The sequence below is a fragment of the Phyllostomus discolor genome, chromosome 15 (genome assembly GCF_004126475.2).
Source record: "Phyllostomus discolor isolate MPI-MPIP mPhyDis1 chromosome 15, mPhyDis1.pri.v3, whole genome shotgun sequence".
Lineage (NCBI taxonomy): Eukaryota > Metazoa > Chordata > Mammalia > Chiroptera > Phyllostomidae > Phyllostomus > Phyllostomus discolor.
In genome coordinates this window covers 1,959,080-1,973,357 of record NC_040917.2, presented here as the reverse complement: position 1 = coordinate 1,973,357, position 14,278 = coordinate 1,959,080, and the positions used below count along the sequence as shown (strand labels likewise).

General features: G+C 43.3%; 1 gene segment (V, D, J or C); it reads right to left on the bottom strand.

The window, feature by feature from the left end:
• Window positions 1-8,988: 8,988 nt before the first annotated feature.
• LOC118498321 lies at window positions 8,989-12,042 on the bottom strand. The segment is given in 3 exon segments: window positions 8,989-9,054; window positions 11,497-11,810; window positions 11,910-12,042. Coding segments are annotated over 3 exon segments (426 nt in total).
• Between the last annotated feature and the right edge of the window lie 2,236 nt (window positions 12,043-14,278).

Below are 14,278 nucleotides of genomic sequence, written 5' to 3'. Positions count from 1 at the left end.
TCCATGGGAACCAAAGATATATTTGGGACACATGTAGTCTGTTTAAAACATCAAACTAATTATGAAAATTCAGTCCTGGTGAAAGGGGTAATGAGACAAATGCAACAACAAGCATATCACAAGTCATTAAATGTCCACTCAGAGATTAAAGTTATCACACCGCTTTCTCTGTTTGTATGAATACTCCATTCTTCTGCTGGAAGAGGTCTTGTTCTATAAATTGCCAACCCAATAAACTTTTTCTACTAGAAGGAAACAGCATCCTCTCAGGTCCCACGGGAGCATGTGCCCCATCTCCAGGTGTTTTTAACCTATTCAGGGGACAGAGAAGAGACATGCTCCTTCCTGAGATTTACAAGCAAGACATTAAAACTTTTCAGGCAGATGGGATTAAAGAATGATCAATCAACACGCACACAAATGGCTCACGATCTTCCCAGAGAAATACCGTATGATGAATATTTCTTTAGATGTGCTGTATTACCCTGCTGGGGAGCAGCTGCACATTGGTATGTACTTCAGAATCTCTCCAAGACTTAAATCACTGTAGTCAATGAATTTGACATTTCACTTTGTAATATTCAGAAATCTCTGGACTCTCTAGCCAGAGCTGTCTTAGGTAATCAACTTACCTTAGACTACATACTAACAGAACAAGGAATTTGCATGACCATCAACTCTTGTTGTTCTTACACTGACACCTCAGTTCAGATGGAAGCAAGCATCACCTAAATCAGGTAACAAGCTAACTGACATCAACAAACACTGGACTATCACACCCGTCTCTTTGAAGGAACTGGATATTGGTTGATGAGTCCATATTCAGGGACACCATAGGTCTTGGGTCCATAGAGAAGGGATTTTTATTTTAGGTTTACTATTCTTTGCTTTATAGTGCTTGTCTGTATTGTTTTGAAGCCCTTTAGGACTTACTTTTCCTATGCCAGGGAAAGATAATCTGCCAGACAGTCACCTTAAAAAAATATGCCTCCTTTTAACTCACAAGATCCTGCTTTCCAAAAGTCTCAGGCTTTTCATTCCTGCAGAAGATCCAGAGGACATCAAGAGCCCCGTATATATGGAAGAAGAATTAACAGGGGGGAATTGGAACACAAAAATAAAATATATATATATACTTCTTTTACTCTCTCTGACAAGGAATTAGAATAAGGAATGCTAATTTGTAAATAACACACACACTGACAGTTTCTTGGTAATCATATTTAAAGTGCTACCAGTTCCAGTCATGCTTATACAAGAAACCACCCTGACCTCAGTTTCATGTGATACAGGTGACCCAGCTGGAAACATTGATTGGCACCAACAGTTCCAGAATTATGACAGTACAGTCCTTATTGGGATCACCATGGACACCATCTGCATGGCCACAACCTCACCCCATGATCTCATTGTTTATTTTGTCACTCTAACTCCTTATAAAAAAAGCTGCCTGAACTCAGATGTTAATGGCCTTTGAGATGAGAGTCTCTCATCATCCTGGTTGCTGACACCTGAATACAACCAGTCTCCTTTATATCAGCTCCTATCTCTCAAGTATTGGCCTTTGAAGTGGTGGGCAGTCAGACTTGCCTTTAATTGCATCACTGTATTGTGTCTTCAAGTGAGGGGATCCTTCCTGGGTCACTTCAGACAATATCTAGTTGGGTCCTCATGCAGTGTAAAATTCACCAAGCTCTCTGAGCTCATTGAGAAATGGTATAACCCCTTTCGTGGGGCACTCTCATGACTTAAGCATCTCAAGAAAAAAAAACATTTTTAATACTGTCCTCTTTGGAATGGGGAATTAAACATATAAACTTGGGGAGACACCTACATTCCACCACAGAAGAGTCCTAGGGTCTCCAGAATGAAAGTGGTCCTTCCACCACCTTGACCTCAGTCCAGTGAAGGGGCTTAATGCTCCCACCTTCAGACTGTACAGAAATAAATGTGTAGAAATGGCACTCCCAGGTGTGTGGTATTAGATTGAGTTGTCATAGAGAAGTAGAACAGACTGTATGTGCGTTTCCATTGACAAGGGTTTCCTCACTCTGCTCCCTGCTGTATGATGACCAGTATGCCCAGGGACAGGGATACTTGCAAGGCTGTGGTCTCAGGTGAGGAGACTCCTTAGGATCTCACCATAATTTATGACTGATAGAAGAATGTGATGTCATAGATTCTGCTGGATCCTGAAATCTCCCTCTCCCAGTGACACAGAGGCAGTGGCTCTGGGTCAAAAGATGTTCTGATATGTGTGAGGATGACAGGATCTGCTTTCCTTTCATAGAGATCAGTTTGGGACCTGCCATCCCTGCATTCACCTGGGTCCATGGTCAGGGGATCTGGAGACTGATGTCCTAGGTAGGGGGCTGGGAGCCCATGATGGGCCAAGGTGACAGATGGAGGGAAGCCAATATACAGTGTAGTTGTACTTTGCATTTAATGACTACACTGAAGTGAAACATACGATGGACTTTAACAGTCTGGTAAATGCTTAAAAGCTGATTTACTTCACCAAACCTCATACCTTCCATAAACAGAAATCTCCACTGAAGTACCATTATTTTATAGGGTACAGCAAGGCCTGCAGTGCATCTGAGAGACTGAGAACATCCATGGGACACATGGAAATCACAGAGTGAGTGTAATGTGAAGGTCACAGAGGAGTGCCCAGGTTAGTTCTGGACCAAGTATTCAGGACTCAGTCGCAGGAGGAACACTAGTGTCATGGGTGCTGGAGGCAGAACCAAAGCTCTCATGTGGATGCTGTAGTTCCAAGACCATCAAGCATGATTGTCACACTTGCCCCTGCAGGCCTTCAATTGTCAGGCTGGGCCTCCCACATTAGTGTCTGAATCTGAGACACTCACACTGAAGGGTTGTCACCAGGCACCGGAGGAGATCCAGCAGTCATCTTCTTCTGGACAATAAACCACAGCTCTGCCTTCCCCAGAGGCTCAGCCCATGTGAGGAGAGAGCTGTGAGCCACCACATCCCAGGAGAGGATTTAACTTGGAACTGGCAGAGAAATTTGCATGCAGGGCAGTCTCTTCCCTGTAAGTGGGAAACAACTGAGTTCCAATGCTGGGGTCATTCTGGGGCCTCTATGAAGACATGTTTCTCTTGAAATCACTCAACCTGTGATTCAGGTATAGAGGTTCACCTGGTTTATGAGACACACTGGAATGAAATCAACAGACACCCTCACTGTTCTGAGCACAAGAAGAAATTGTTCATGAGGTGTAGGGGTGCACTTTTAAATCCCCTTTCAATCAAATTCAAAAGGGATACCATTTGTGTATAGTTTCTGAATAAAAAATACTCTAGTATATCCATAAATGATAAAAAATAATATAATCTCACACAAAAATTATCTGCCATGGCAGAAAAAATCAGGAATAAATCAGTCATTCTCAATGTACTGTTTCTTAAAAGGTGATGTCATTTTCTTTCCAGTAATTCCCTCCCAAGCACAGACAATTATGACATTGTGAACAATTTTTCTAAGATTTTTATTTATTTTTAGAGAGAGAGAAAGAGAGAGAGGAATAAAAGGAGAGAAACATCAATGTGTGGCTGCCTCTCACACACCGCCCGCTGCAGACTCTGCCCACAAACAAGGCATGTGCCCTGACAGGAAACCAAACCAGCGATCCCCCATTTCACAGTCCTGCACTCAATCCACTGAGCCACACCAGCAGGGGTGTGGATTCTAGAAGTTGGAAATTTTGTGATGGTGTCTAAGTCCCCTGTGCAAATACTTTTCTTAAACAAGCCCTTTGCATATTGCAGAGACTCCAAAATAATCACAGCAGAAATAATCACATTTTTACCTGAATAAATGACTAGAAAAGAAAAAATGATGTGATTATGTATGTATACAACTCAGAAATCTATGTTTGTTGAAAAGATTATGGCAGCGACTTAACTGACCTGTTTTCTCAGACTAGTGTTGTCAGTTATTTTGTGGTTCAGGGGCAGGAAATGAAGATAATTCTAAGTACAGGTTGGCTCATTGGAAAGGGAACTTCTATGTCACAGGAAACCCTCACTCTGAGGCTTTCTAAGCCCTGTTTCTGGGAGTGATCTCTATGGTCAGAGGGTGCTGGGATCTTCCACACAACATATAATGTACTTAGTATATAATAAATGCTTTCTTCCATCAAACATGCAATTTGGAAACATAGTCTTCATTTTCTCCTCTGTATTTATTGGCTTAATGAATCTTTGTTGGGGCATATTTCTTTAATTTTAGCAAACCCTATTTTATCAGTATTAAAATGGGTCTTTTGTTAGGTGTTTTGTTTTTTTTTTTTTCTTTCCCTGAAGCTTTCCCCAGAAAAAGCTCAACCTCCATTATCCATGTTTATTGGTTACAGCAGACTTAGGGACTAGAACAGACACTACACAAATGAATAAGGGGAAGATGCTGACTTAGAGTCACAAACAGAACTATGCCTTATTTTCATGAACACAGTTTACTAGACACATGTTGCGCGTGGGTCACCGGCCAGCAGTGACCACGGAACGCTGTGGATGGCTCGCCGAAAAACACACGAGAAACAAACACACATGCACAGAGACAAGACTGGTTTCTGTGGGGAAGTAGGGACAGAATGGCCACCCCCCCTAGTGGGGAGGGCCTCAATTTACCGTCCATACATGCTTTTATTGGGCTCATTTTGCATAATAATTCAGGTAAAGTACAGTACTTATCAGGGGGAAGTAAGGAACTATAGAAAACAAAGAACTCTGCCGGTCTATTGAGTGGGGGTCAAAGAGCTGTTAGACTTTGAGGAACAAACTAACTTCCTCCTTGGACCCCTCTCATTCAACTGAGAGCATTCTAAACAAAGAAGGTTTCACAGTAATTTACATTTTCTTTCTTAGGCCTGATCACCCGGGGAATCGCTCTTTTTCAGCACAGAGCTGCACCATCCTGTCATTGTTTCAGGCTTAGCACGGGAACTAAGGCAATAAGGAGATTTTCTCCCAGACGATGAGAACTCAGGCTATGTCAAAGCCGAGGAGCGAGGGTCCATCACCCCCTTTTGCTGCAGCCCCCCAAGTCCTTCTTTTGGGGGACCTCCCAAAGTGATCGTGCCTGCCTTAGGTCGTTCCCCCCGTGGGGAATCTTACCCGTCTTTGGCTAATCGACCAAGCTTTTGGGGGTTCAGTTATGAATAAAGCAGCAGAAGCATCATTCCTGCCAGGGGGGCAAGCTTTTATCTCCTTGCTGGCTTACGGTTCCAAGGGCATTCCCTTAGCCTTAGCCTAGGCGGGGGTTTCAGCTTCTGATACCAGTCAGGGCGATTCCCAACAGACACATGTGTTTAAAGACTATTGTAGGAGAGGATACAAAAGGAAATATAAGGCATGCTGCAGATAGTTTATATCATTTTAGAAAACAGGAGCTTGTTAGAAATAAAAATATTGATTCTGCAGGTAAAGATCAAGAGAAACAAGGAACTTGTCCCAGGCACAAAATGGAAAGGGGGTTCCTTGTTACCCATTCACATATTCACAGTGTCTCTGTTACATTTGGTTATGAGGTCACTGGTCCGGGAGTTGAAGACTTAGAAAATTTTGAAGTCATTGATTTTCTGGCCACACCATGAATTATCCAAGCTGAATAATTTACAGGGGCTCCATTTATAAAATCACTCAACACTGACAGGGAAGGGAGGACACCCCTCACTGGAGAAGCCATGGTGATGGTGTGTTGAGATAAACATCTTTTCATTGGATCAAGACAATTGACTCAGTCCAAGTTTGTCATCATCCTCATCCTCATCATCACTAGAACCATTACCTTCATTGCCATCATCATCATCATCAGAAATATAACCATGAAATCATTGTCATCATCATCATCATCATCATCATCATCATCAACATCACCATCATCAACACACATTGCCTTCTTATAATCATTCTCCCTTCATTTTCTGTACACATGAGTGTTGTTCACACATAATGAAATTTATCTCATGTTTTGCTCATTTTTATGGTTAAGTGAAATAGGTAGTCACAATTTATATTATTTTATATGACTTGCTAAATGAAATTTTATTCCTACCTCTTCTTCATATGCCCCCCCCAAAAAAATATCTGATAAGAGTCTAGGTTTCCAGTTTAGATGCCATTGGGAGACTGAAACCACACAATCCCCTAAAGCAGATTTCCCTCACATACACCTCGACAAAATAAAAACCCTCACCCGTCTCTTTTCCTGGCTCCATCAAAGCATGTTTACCTTGCTGAAGCACTCTTCCTGTTCTTCCCAGAGATTTCAACTGTGTGTGTGATAAATGTTCTATGTCCCTTTGGTTTGTGTTTTTCATGATCCTGGACATCCACACAAAACTTTTTGGGTCTATCTGCTTCTGTGTGATGCAACCTACATCACCTCTTGTGCTTTGACCATTAGCCAAGTCAATGAGAATCAGCACTGGGCATCTTTGTTCCCTGGTGTTGGGTTCATATGCTCTGGCAAACACTGCCCAGCAAGCATGTGTCCTGCAGCTGGCCAGCTTGGAAACTGAGCTCTGCGGGGATGTGCCACACTGTTGGGTCCAGCACAGCCTCTGGTTATATTCACTACAGGGGTCAGAAGGTTTGATTATTCATTGGAATTGTGCACAAGAGTGTCTGCAAACAACTCTGCCACTTGTTCATAAGGCAAAGCTGTTTGTTTTTACAATACACACTCTAACTCAGAGACTTAAGAAGGAAGAACAAAATCAGGAAACCAGAGAGATTCCCTGAGGGAAACTGTTACAGGAAGAAGAAACCACACAGGAAACCAGCCCAACCCTCCACCTGTAACTGGTCCTGCACTTGTCCATGTTGAGAGATGCTCAGTGCCCATCAATGGTCACAACCCCTCCTGCTGGAAGTTGTAAGTCCTGCCTCACACAGACTTTTCTTCTCTGTGTGTCTCATGCAGTCATACATGGCTGTGTCCTCAGATTTCCAGATGTTCATCTGTAGATCAGCAGTGCTTTATTTAATTTAAATTATTTCATTGTTGTTCAATTACAGTTGTCTGCATTTTCTACCCATCACTCCCCCTGCCCCCACCAAACCAATCCCCCTCCCTTGCCTCCACTCTGTGTTGGTTTTGTCCATGTGTGTATTTTATTGTGGTTCCTGAAAACCCTTTCCCCCACTATACCTTCCCACCTCCCCTCTGGTCACTGTTAGATTGTTCCTAATTTCAATGTCTCCGGTTATATTTTGCTTGATTTTTTCCTTTGTTTATAAGGTTCAATTTAAAGGTGACATCATATGACATTTTTATCTCACCACCTGTCTTATTTCACTTAGTATAACGCTCTCCTTTTCCATACATGCAGTCCCGAAGAGTAGGAGCTCCTTCTTTCTTTCTGCTGCATATTATTGCACTGTGTAGATGTACCATCGTTTTTTGATCCACTCATTTACCCATGGGCATTTGAGTTGCTTCCAGCACTTGACTATTGTCATTTGTGCTGCTATGAGTGTGGGGTACAAAGGTTCTTTTGGATTGGTGTTTCAGGGTTCCAATCCCCAGAGTGAAATTGCTGGGTCAAAGAGCAGTTCCATTTTCAGTTTTCTGAGCAAATCCCATACAGTTTTCTACAGTGGCTACACTAGCCTGTGTCCCCATCAACAGTGCACTAGGGTTCCCTTTTCTCCACATTCTCTCCAACACTTGTTCGTTGATTTGTTTATGAAGGCCATTCTGACCAGTGGAAGATGGTATCACATTGTGGTTTTAATTTGCATTCCTCTGATGGCTAGTGAGGCTGAGCATCTTTTCATATGTCGCTGGGCCCTCTGTATGTCCTCCTTGAAGAAATGTCTGTTCAAGTCTTTTGTCCATTTTGTAATTGGATTTTTTGTCTCCCTTGAGTGGAGTTGTATGCATTCTTTATCTATTTTGTAGATCAAATCCTTGTCTTAGGTGTTGTTGGCAAATATGCTCTCCCATATCATTGGTTCTCTTTTTATTTTAATGTTGTTTTCTTTTTTTTAATAAAGTATGTTTTTTTAAAGATTTTATTTATTTATTTTTAGAGAGGGAAGGGAGGGGGAGAGAGAGAGAGAGAGAGATCAATGTGCGGTTGCTGGGGGTTCTGGCCTGCAACCCAGGAATGTACCCTGGCTGGGAATCGAACCTGGGGCACTTTGGTTCCCAGCCCGCGCTCAATCCACTGAGCTATGCCAGCCAGGGCAATGTTGTTTTCTTTAGCCATGCAAAAGCTTTTTAATTTAATGAGGTCCCATTTGTTTACTTTTTCTTTTATGTCCCTTTCTTTAAGGGAGATATGCAGTGCTTTTGACATAATCACTTGAGATGGCGAAAATGACATTCACAGATCTAGAACATTCTGTTGTGTGTTAGCTCTGTTATAACACCTATCCACTCCAGTCTCCTCCCTGGAGGCTGGCCAATCCAGGTTATAGAATAGTCACTGAAACTGAATCCAGAGTCTTTGCAGAGGAATTTCTGACTCCTTAAGGCTGTCTTGGGTATCCCTCAGACTCCATCAGCTGCACCTCAAGGTGGACACCTGTAGACAGGAGTCTCTCATTAGGTGTACGCACACATTCACACACTGAAGCCCTACTTTATTCACAATGTTACATGTAAAAACATCAGAACAGGTACCCAACTCAGTTGAAATTTCATGGTGCTTCCTCTGTGTTAACTTCTGAAGTGAATGCCAACAGCGTTGACTCAGGAGCTAAGGCTGCTCTCTCAGGTGCAGGGACAGTAGTGGGGCTGGGTTTATCAGCACATGGAGCACACCATCTACATTTACTCCTCTAATTAGGGACAGGCAAGTGAAGTTTGTGGGTGAGAGACCTTACTCTACTCACAGGGACAAGCATCCTTGATGTGATAGAGGGGATTTTATAAGAGGATGATTAGTCTGTCTGCCATAGAGTTATTGTTGTTGCTAATTTCTACCATTGATCAGTTTAACAAAATTTACTTCACCGAGGTATTCCACATTCACTGTGTTCCATGCTCTTCACCTCAGAATAAATGTCCTTTGCAATCTGTTCCATGTGTCAACACACAGAGGGACATTCATCCCTATCATTAGCCTCCCAGGTGTGAGGTCAGTGGTCACTGCAAGGGCTGTTCTCTTGTTTTTTCAAGACAGAATCCCTGCCCATTGTGAATCTGTGCACAGAGAGTCCATCAGTGTTTAGAAAGGAAGTGGGAAAAAGAAACAAACACATGTAGAGTATGTTAACAGCTCTGGACATTCTCTGTGCTTAGCTTGCTACCTTTCTGTCCCCCAATGACTTACCAACTGTCACCTAAAGTGACTGATGTGTGCACCACACACACACACACAAAACATTAATATGCAAGGGGATACTATGATCCAGATGCCACACTGTTACTATTATATGGAATGTCTGGGAAACTTGAAAACATGGCATGCTTAGTTAAAATGTTCATAACTAAGTGAACCCTTTAACTTCCTTGGCCAATGCACCTCCTGAGTTTCACTGCTGTCCATGCCCTCAAGCACAGAGCCATGTCCCTGTAACATGGGGGCTGGGAGAATAATGGATTTCATCTCCAGTGCAACCTGGACCTCACTCTATGCTGATGTGGCAAGTATTGAAAGGGTTCATGGATTAAGCTCACATTTAATGCTGCCTTCCTGCTACATCTGTTTAGGAGCTTCCCATAATGTCCAATCAGAACACTTTATCCGTGGAAGAAATTAATAGAGAAAAACTACCCTGGAACATCACTGGAAGAAAACACATGGTGTGCATTTTACAGCAGAAACAACAGTGAAACTCTAGATATTCAACCTGTGTAGTCATGTTACACAACAGTGCTAAGCCTTTCTGGTTGCTGTAACAAAGGACTGTGGCCTGGGACATTGGCCAACGAAATAAATCTATTTCTCACATATATGGATGTGAAAAATGCAAGACCAGATGCAGATCGTTTAGGTGACTGGTGAGAATCTGCTTCTTAGATGGCTGTTCCCTCTAATCTCAGAGGATAGAAGGGGCAAGGCAGCTTCTTCAGTCCTCTCTCATGAAGGCCCTGACTCCATTCATCAGAGCTCCACCCTGGGACCAACACTTCTCCTGAGGCCAGGCATTCTAACACCATATCATGAGTCTCAAATTTAAATGTGTGAGTGTTTGAGTGACAAAGTCACTCCTAGGAACACCAAAGGAATCAAATTGTGTTTCTGTCCAGTTGGAAGGCTACTCCAAAAGACCACACAAAACTGAGGATTCCTACAGTCCTGTGGAAACTTCTTGTCTTTTGAAGCAGAAAAGGGAAGCAAGTCCTTCAGAGAAAGCTGAATATCTTGTAGAGTGAACAGGTTTCAGCCTAAATTTTGAGCTAAGATGCCCATACAACTTATTATTATTTCCTCTTATTAATTACATATAATAATTGTTCTCATTTTCTAGGGGCTGAACTTGTGTTGTACCCATAATGATTGTTTACTTCATGTTCTCACTCATGAGTCCTAGGAGTTTGATGGAATGAAAAGTAAGGATCTAGTTTTTTGTTTGTTTGTTTGTTTTATGTTGGATGCTGACATCTTAAGATTCATCCCTCTCTGTCCTATTTTGCACTGGTGGGCCATACATAGAGAAAGTGGTGATTCTTTCTAGTTCAATGCAGGTGAGAGATTAGAACCACACAAACCCACCCTGTGAGCTGGAGCCTCTTCAACCTTGTCACAGATGAACCAGAAGATACAGATCCAGGCTCCTTACCTGATGTAAAACAGCCATTGCTGGATTGCTGAAAAGTCTGCCCTGCTCTCAACAGACTCCACAATGAAGTGGCAAACTATTCCATAGTCCCTCTTTGGGTGTGACATCACCATCCTGGACACCTGTACCAATTTAGGGTGGGGGTCACTCTATACCTACATGATGTCAACTGCTATTGGTTGTCATGAACATGGAGTCAGGTCAATACTGTCTCCCCCAGGGCACTTTCCCTCTGTCATTGGGCTCATATGCGTTTTTGCCCACTGTTCAGCGTGCATGTGTCTGCTGTTGCTGGCTTGGACTCTGAGCTGTGTGGGCCTGGGGTGCACTGTTGACTCCAGCAGAACTTCTGGTTGGATTTAGCTGATATCGGTCATGAAGATTGAATCATTCAACTATGATTCATTAGGATAATATTAAGCAAATGCGACTTTCTGCCTCCTGTGTGTGTGAAAATGTTTTCCTCCTATTACAGCAAGCCTCTGTAATTCACATAGTTAAGAAGTAATCACAGAATCATAAAGGAAGTCAGGGTCCCTGAAAGAAACTGCTGTGTAGAAAACTAACCCCACACCTGCAGAAATCCAACAGTTAAAGTGCATTTGCAGCTGTTTCAGAACTGCACCCAGTACTCAATGTGCCCTGGGCGCCCCTGGTGTTCGGAGCTTCCCCTGCAGTCCATCCCCCCTGTCTCCTTCAGGGAGGTTTGTGTCAGGGTCCCCAATGACTTACCCTCACTGTGTCACTCCCACAGTAATGCATGGCCGTGTCCTCAGGTCTCAGGCTATTCATTTGCAGATAGAGCTCGTTCTTGTCATCGTCTTTGGAGATGGTGAATCGGCCCTTCACAGAGTTGGCATAGTATGTGCTACTACCAGCAATTGCTGAGACCCATTCCAGCCCCTTCCCAGGATCCTGGAGGACCCAGTGCATCCAGTACCTACTACTGATGGTGAATCCAGAGACTGCACAGGACAGTCTCAGAGACCCCCCAGGCTTCACCAGGCCTCCCCCAGACTCCACCAGCTGCACTTCACACTGGACACCTGCAAACACACATCAGGTCAGGAAACTCTTGCCCATTCATTTTATCTCTCAGATGTATCCATTCACACACTCAGTGCCTACCATTCTCTAGAGACTATCTGTTAAAACAGCAACAAGGAAAACCCAGATGAAACCAGACTCCATAATGAGTGGTCTGTGTTCTGTCCTGACAAGACTCCAGGAACACCTGGGAATCCAGGGCTGAGCTCCTGTCTCAGAGCTTCAAAGTCAGGCCTGGGCTGCTTCTCATGAGCAGATGAGCCCTGTTTGCATTTCCTCCTGCTATATAGGGAGCTCTGTTGCTGGATGTTGACATGAAGGGCATGGTCCCAGAGTGTTATATATCTAAGGGCACATGTCTGTTACCAGTTACTCCCCACATTTGAGCCTATACTGGTCCATGATATCTGTGCATGATGCAGAAGAGTGAATTTCCATAAATGAGAGGTTTTTAAATAAGAGATCCCTTTGAAAATCAGCAGTAATGAGCACACCAAGGAAATCCAAAACTCATGATTACAGGTAGCATTGAAATTCCAGGAGGTTCCTCTTCTTTTCATCGGAAGTTACATCTGTCCTATTTCCTCTACAACGTGATCAGACTATGAACTAAGGGGAGGGTGTGACCCCAGAGCTCGTGGACAGAGTTTTGGAGGAGATGGAGGGTCTGTGTTGTTTTTGGAGACAGAAGTGGGAACCCTTCCCAGTAGCGGGAAGTGTTGCCTGGAACATGTTTCTTTAGTGGAGTTTGGTGCTGAATATGCAGCATGTTCACTGCCTCACTTTTGTTTTAATTTCCTAGACTCTGGGAAAAGTAGGTTCACACATTTGGGATGCAGAAGAAAGTCATTCATAAGTAGATGTTCATAGGTGAAGATATATGAGAAACTGGGGAATAAGTATGTTGAAATTTTATAAATTAGATTATGGAAAACCTTGGTACAAACTACTAACAAAAATAGCAGGTAAAATAAATTCATAATTTACATGAAGAGCATCATTTTATTTATCCACTGATTACAGGATGAATAAATCTTTCAAATAAACTCCCATTGCTGGAGCTGGTGGATTTGATGTTATGTTAAACTGGTCATCATTGTGGGTTCAATCTGATGCTCTGTATTAGTATCTGTGTTTACATGGATGTTCAGTGCAGCTGTTACCAGGAAGCAAGGGAGGGAGTATAATGGAACCCCCTGATTATTTGACAGTTAATTTTATAAGAACCATCTCCTTTCTCTCACAGTCTATAGTCATGTCTGCATGTGACCCATGGGCGTTTGTCACCATGACCGCCCATAATGGGCGTCCTCCAAACTTGAACCTGATGTACTCATAGTATTGATGTGCTAAATGGAAAATGGTACTCCATGCATAGGCGTGAATTTCCATGGATGGTAAGTGAAGCTGGTTTGAACTGACACTTTACACTGACCTCCAGAATGTGCAAGAACAATGTGTGTAGATTGAAGAGCCAGGCATGTGATGATTGTTTCCATTGACATAGAAAGATAGTAAAGGCTGAATGTGCGTGTTTCACTGTCAAGGGTGTCCCTGTGATGCCCCTTGCTGCTTGATGACATCAGTATTAGCTCAGAGACCAGGGCACTCATGGGGTGTTGTTCTCAGGTGAGGAGAATCCACAGGATCTCACACTGAGGGAGGGCTGAAAAAAAGCTGTGATGCCCCAGACTGTGCTGGAATGTGGAATTTGCTGCCAGAATGTCATCTGTGTGATGCTGGATGAGAGACAAGAACATAGAAATCCCCCTTTACTTTCATGTACTTACTTTTCCCCAATCACAAGTCCAGTTTTCACAAATAAGTGAACGCACTAGAATTTGCTAGGCATCACCTTGTCCAAATCCCCAAGGTAACCCCAACCAAGGATTCCCAGATGAAGTCTTGATGAAACAGTCCATTTAGAGGACCAGGAGGCTCCAAATGGGTCCCTTGCAAAATGACAACAAATAATAGGACCCCTTTCTGCAGCATCTCCCCTGCCTCTTCCCCACAGTATATCTGGTCTACTGAAACATTCCCTGAGTTTCTGAAGTGCCCATGGCAACATCCATCTTAGTTTCAGATCCCACCTGTGTGTGAGGAAGTCAGGAGGCCCATCTGCTTCCATGCCCTCTACCCAGTCAAACTGCGCCACCCCTCATGGTCTGTGGCACATTCAGCATGTGGATCATCACAGTGTCTCTCACGCAGTAATACACGGCCAAGTACTTGGCTTTGAGACTATTCAGCCCCATGTATGCTCTACTCATGGACATGTGTGCAGTCATGGTGACTCTGCCCTGGAACTTCTGTGTGTACTTTCTTTCACTATCATTGGGGTGATTCTCCCCATCCAATCAAGCCCTTGTCCTGGGGCCTTTTGCACACAGCATATGCAGTAGCTTGTGAAGGTGTATCCAGAAGCCTTGCAGGAGACCTTCCCTGAAGCCCCAGGCTTCCTCAC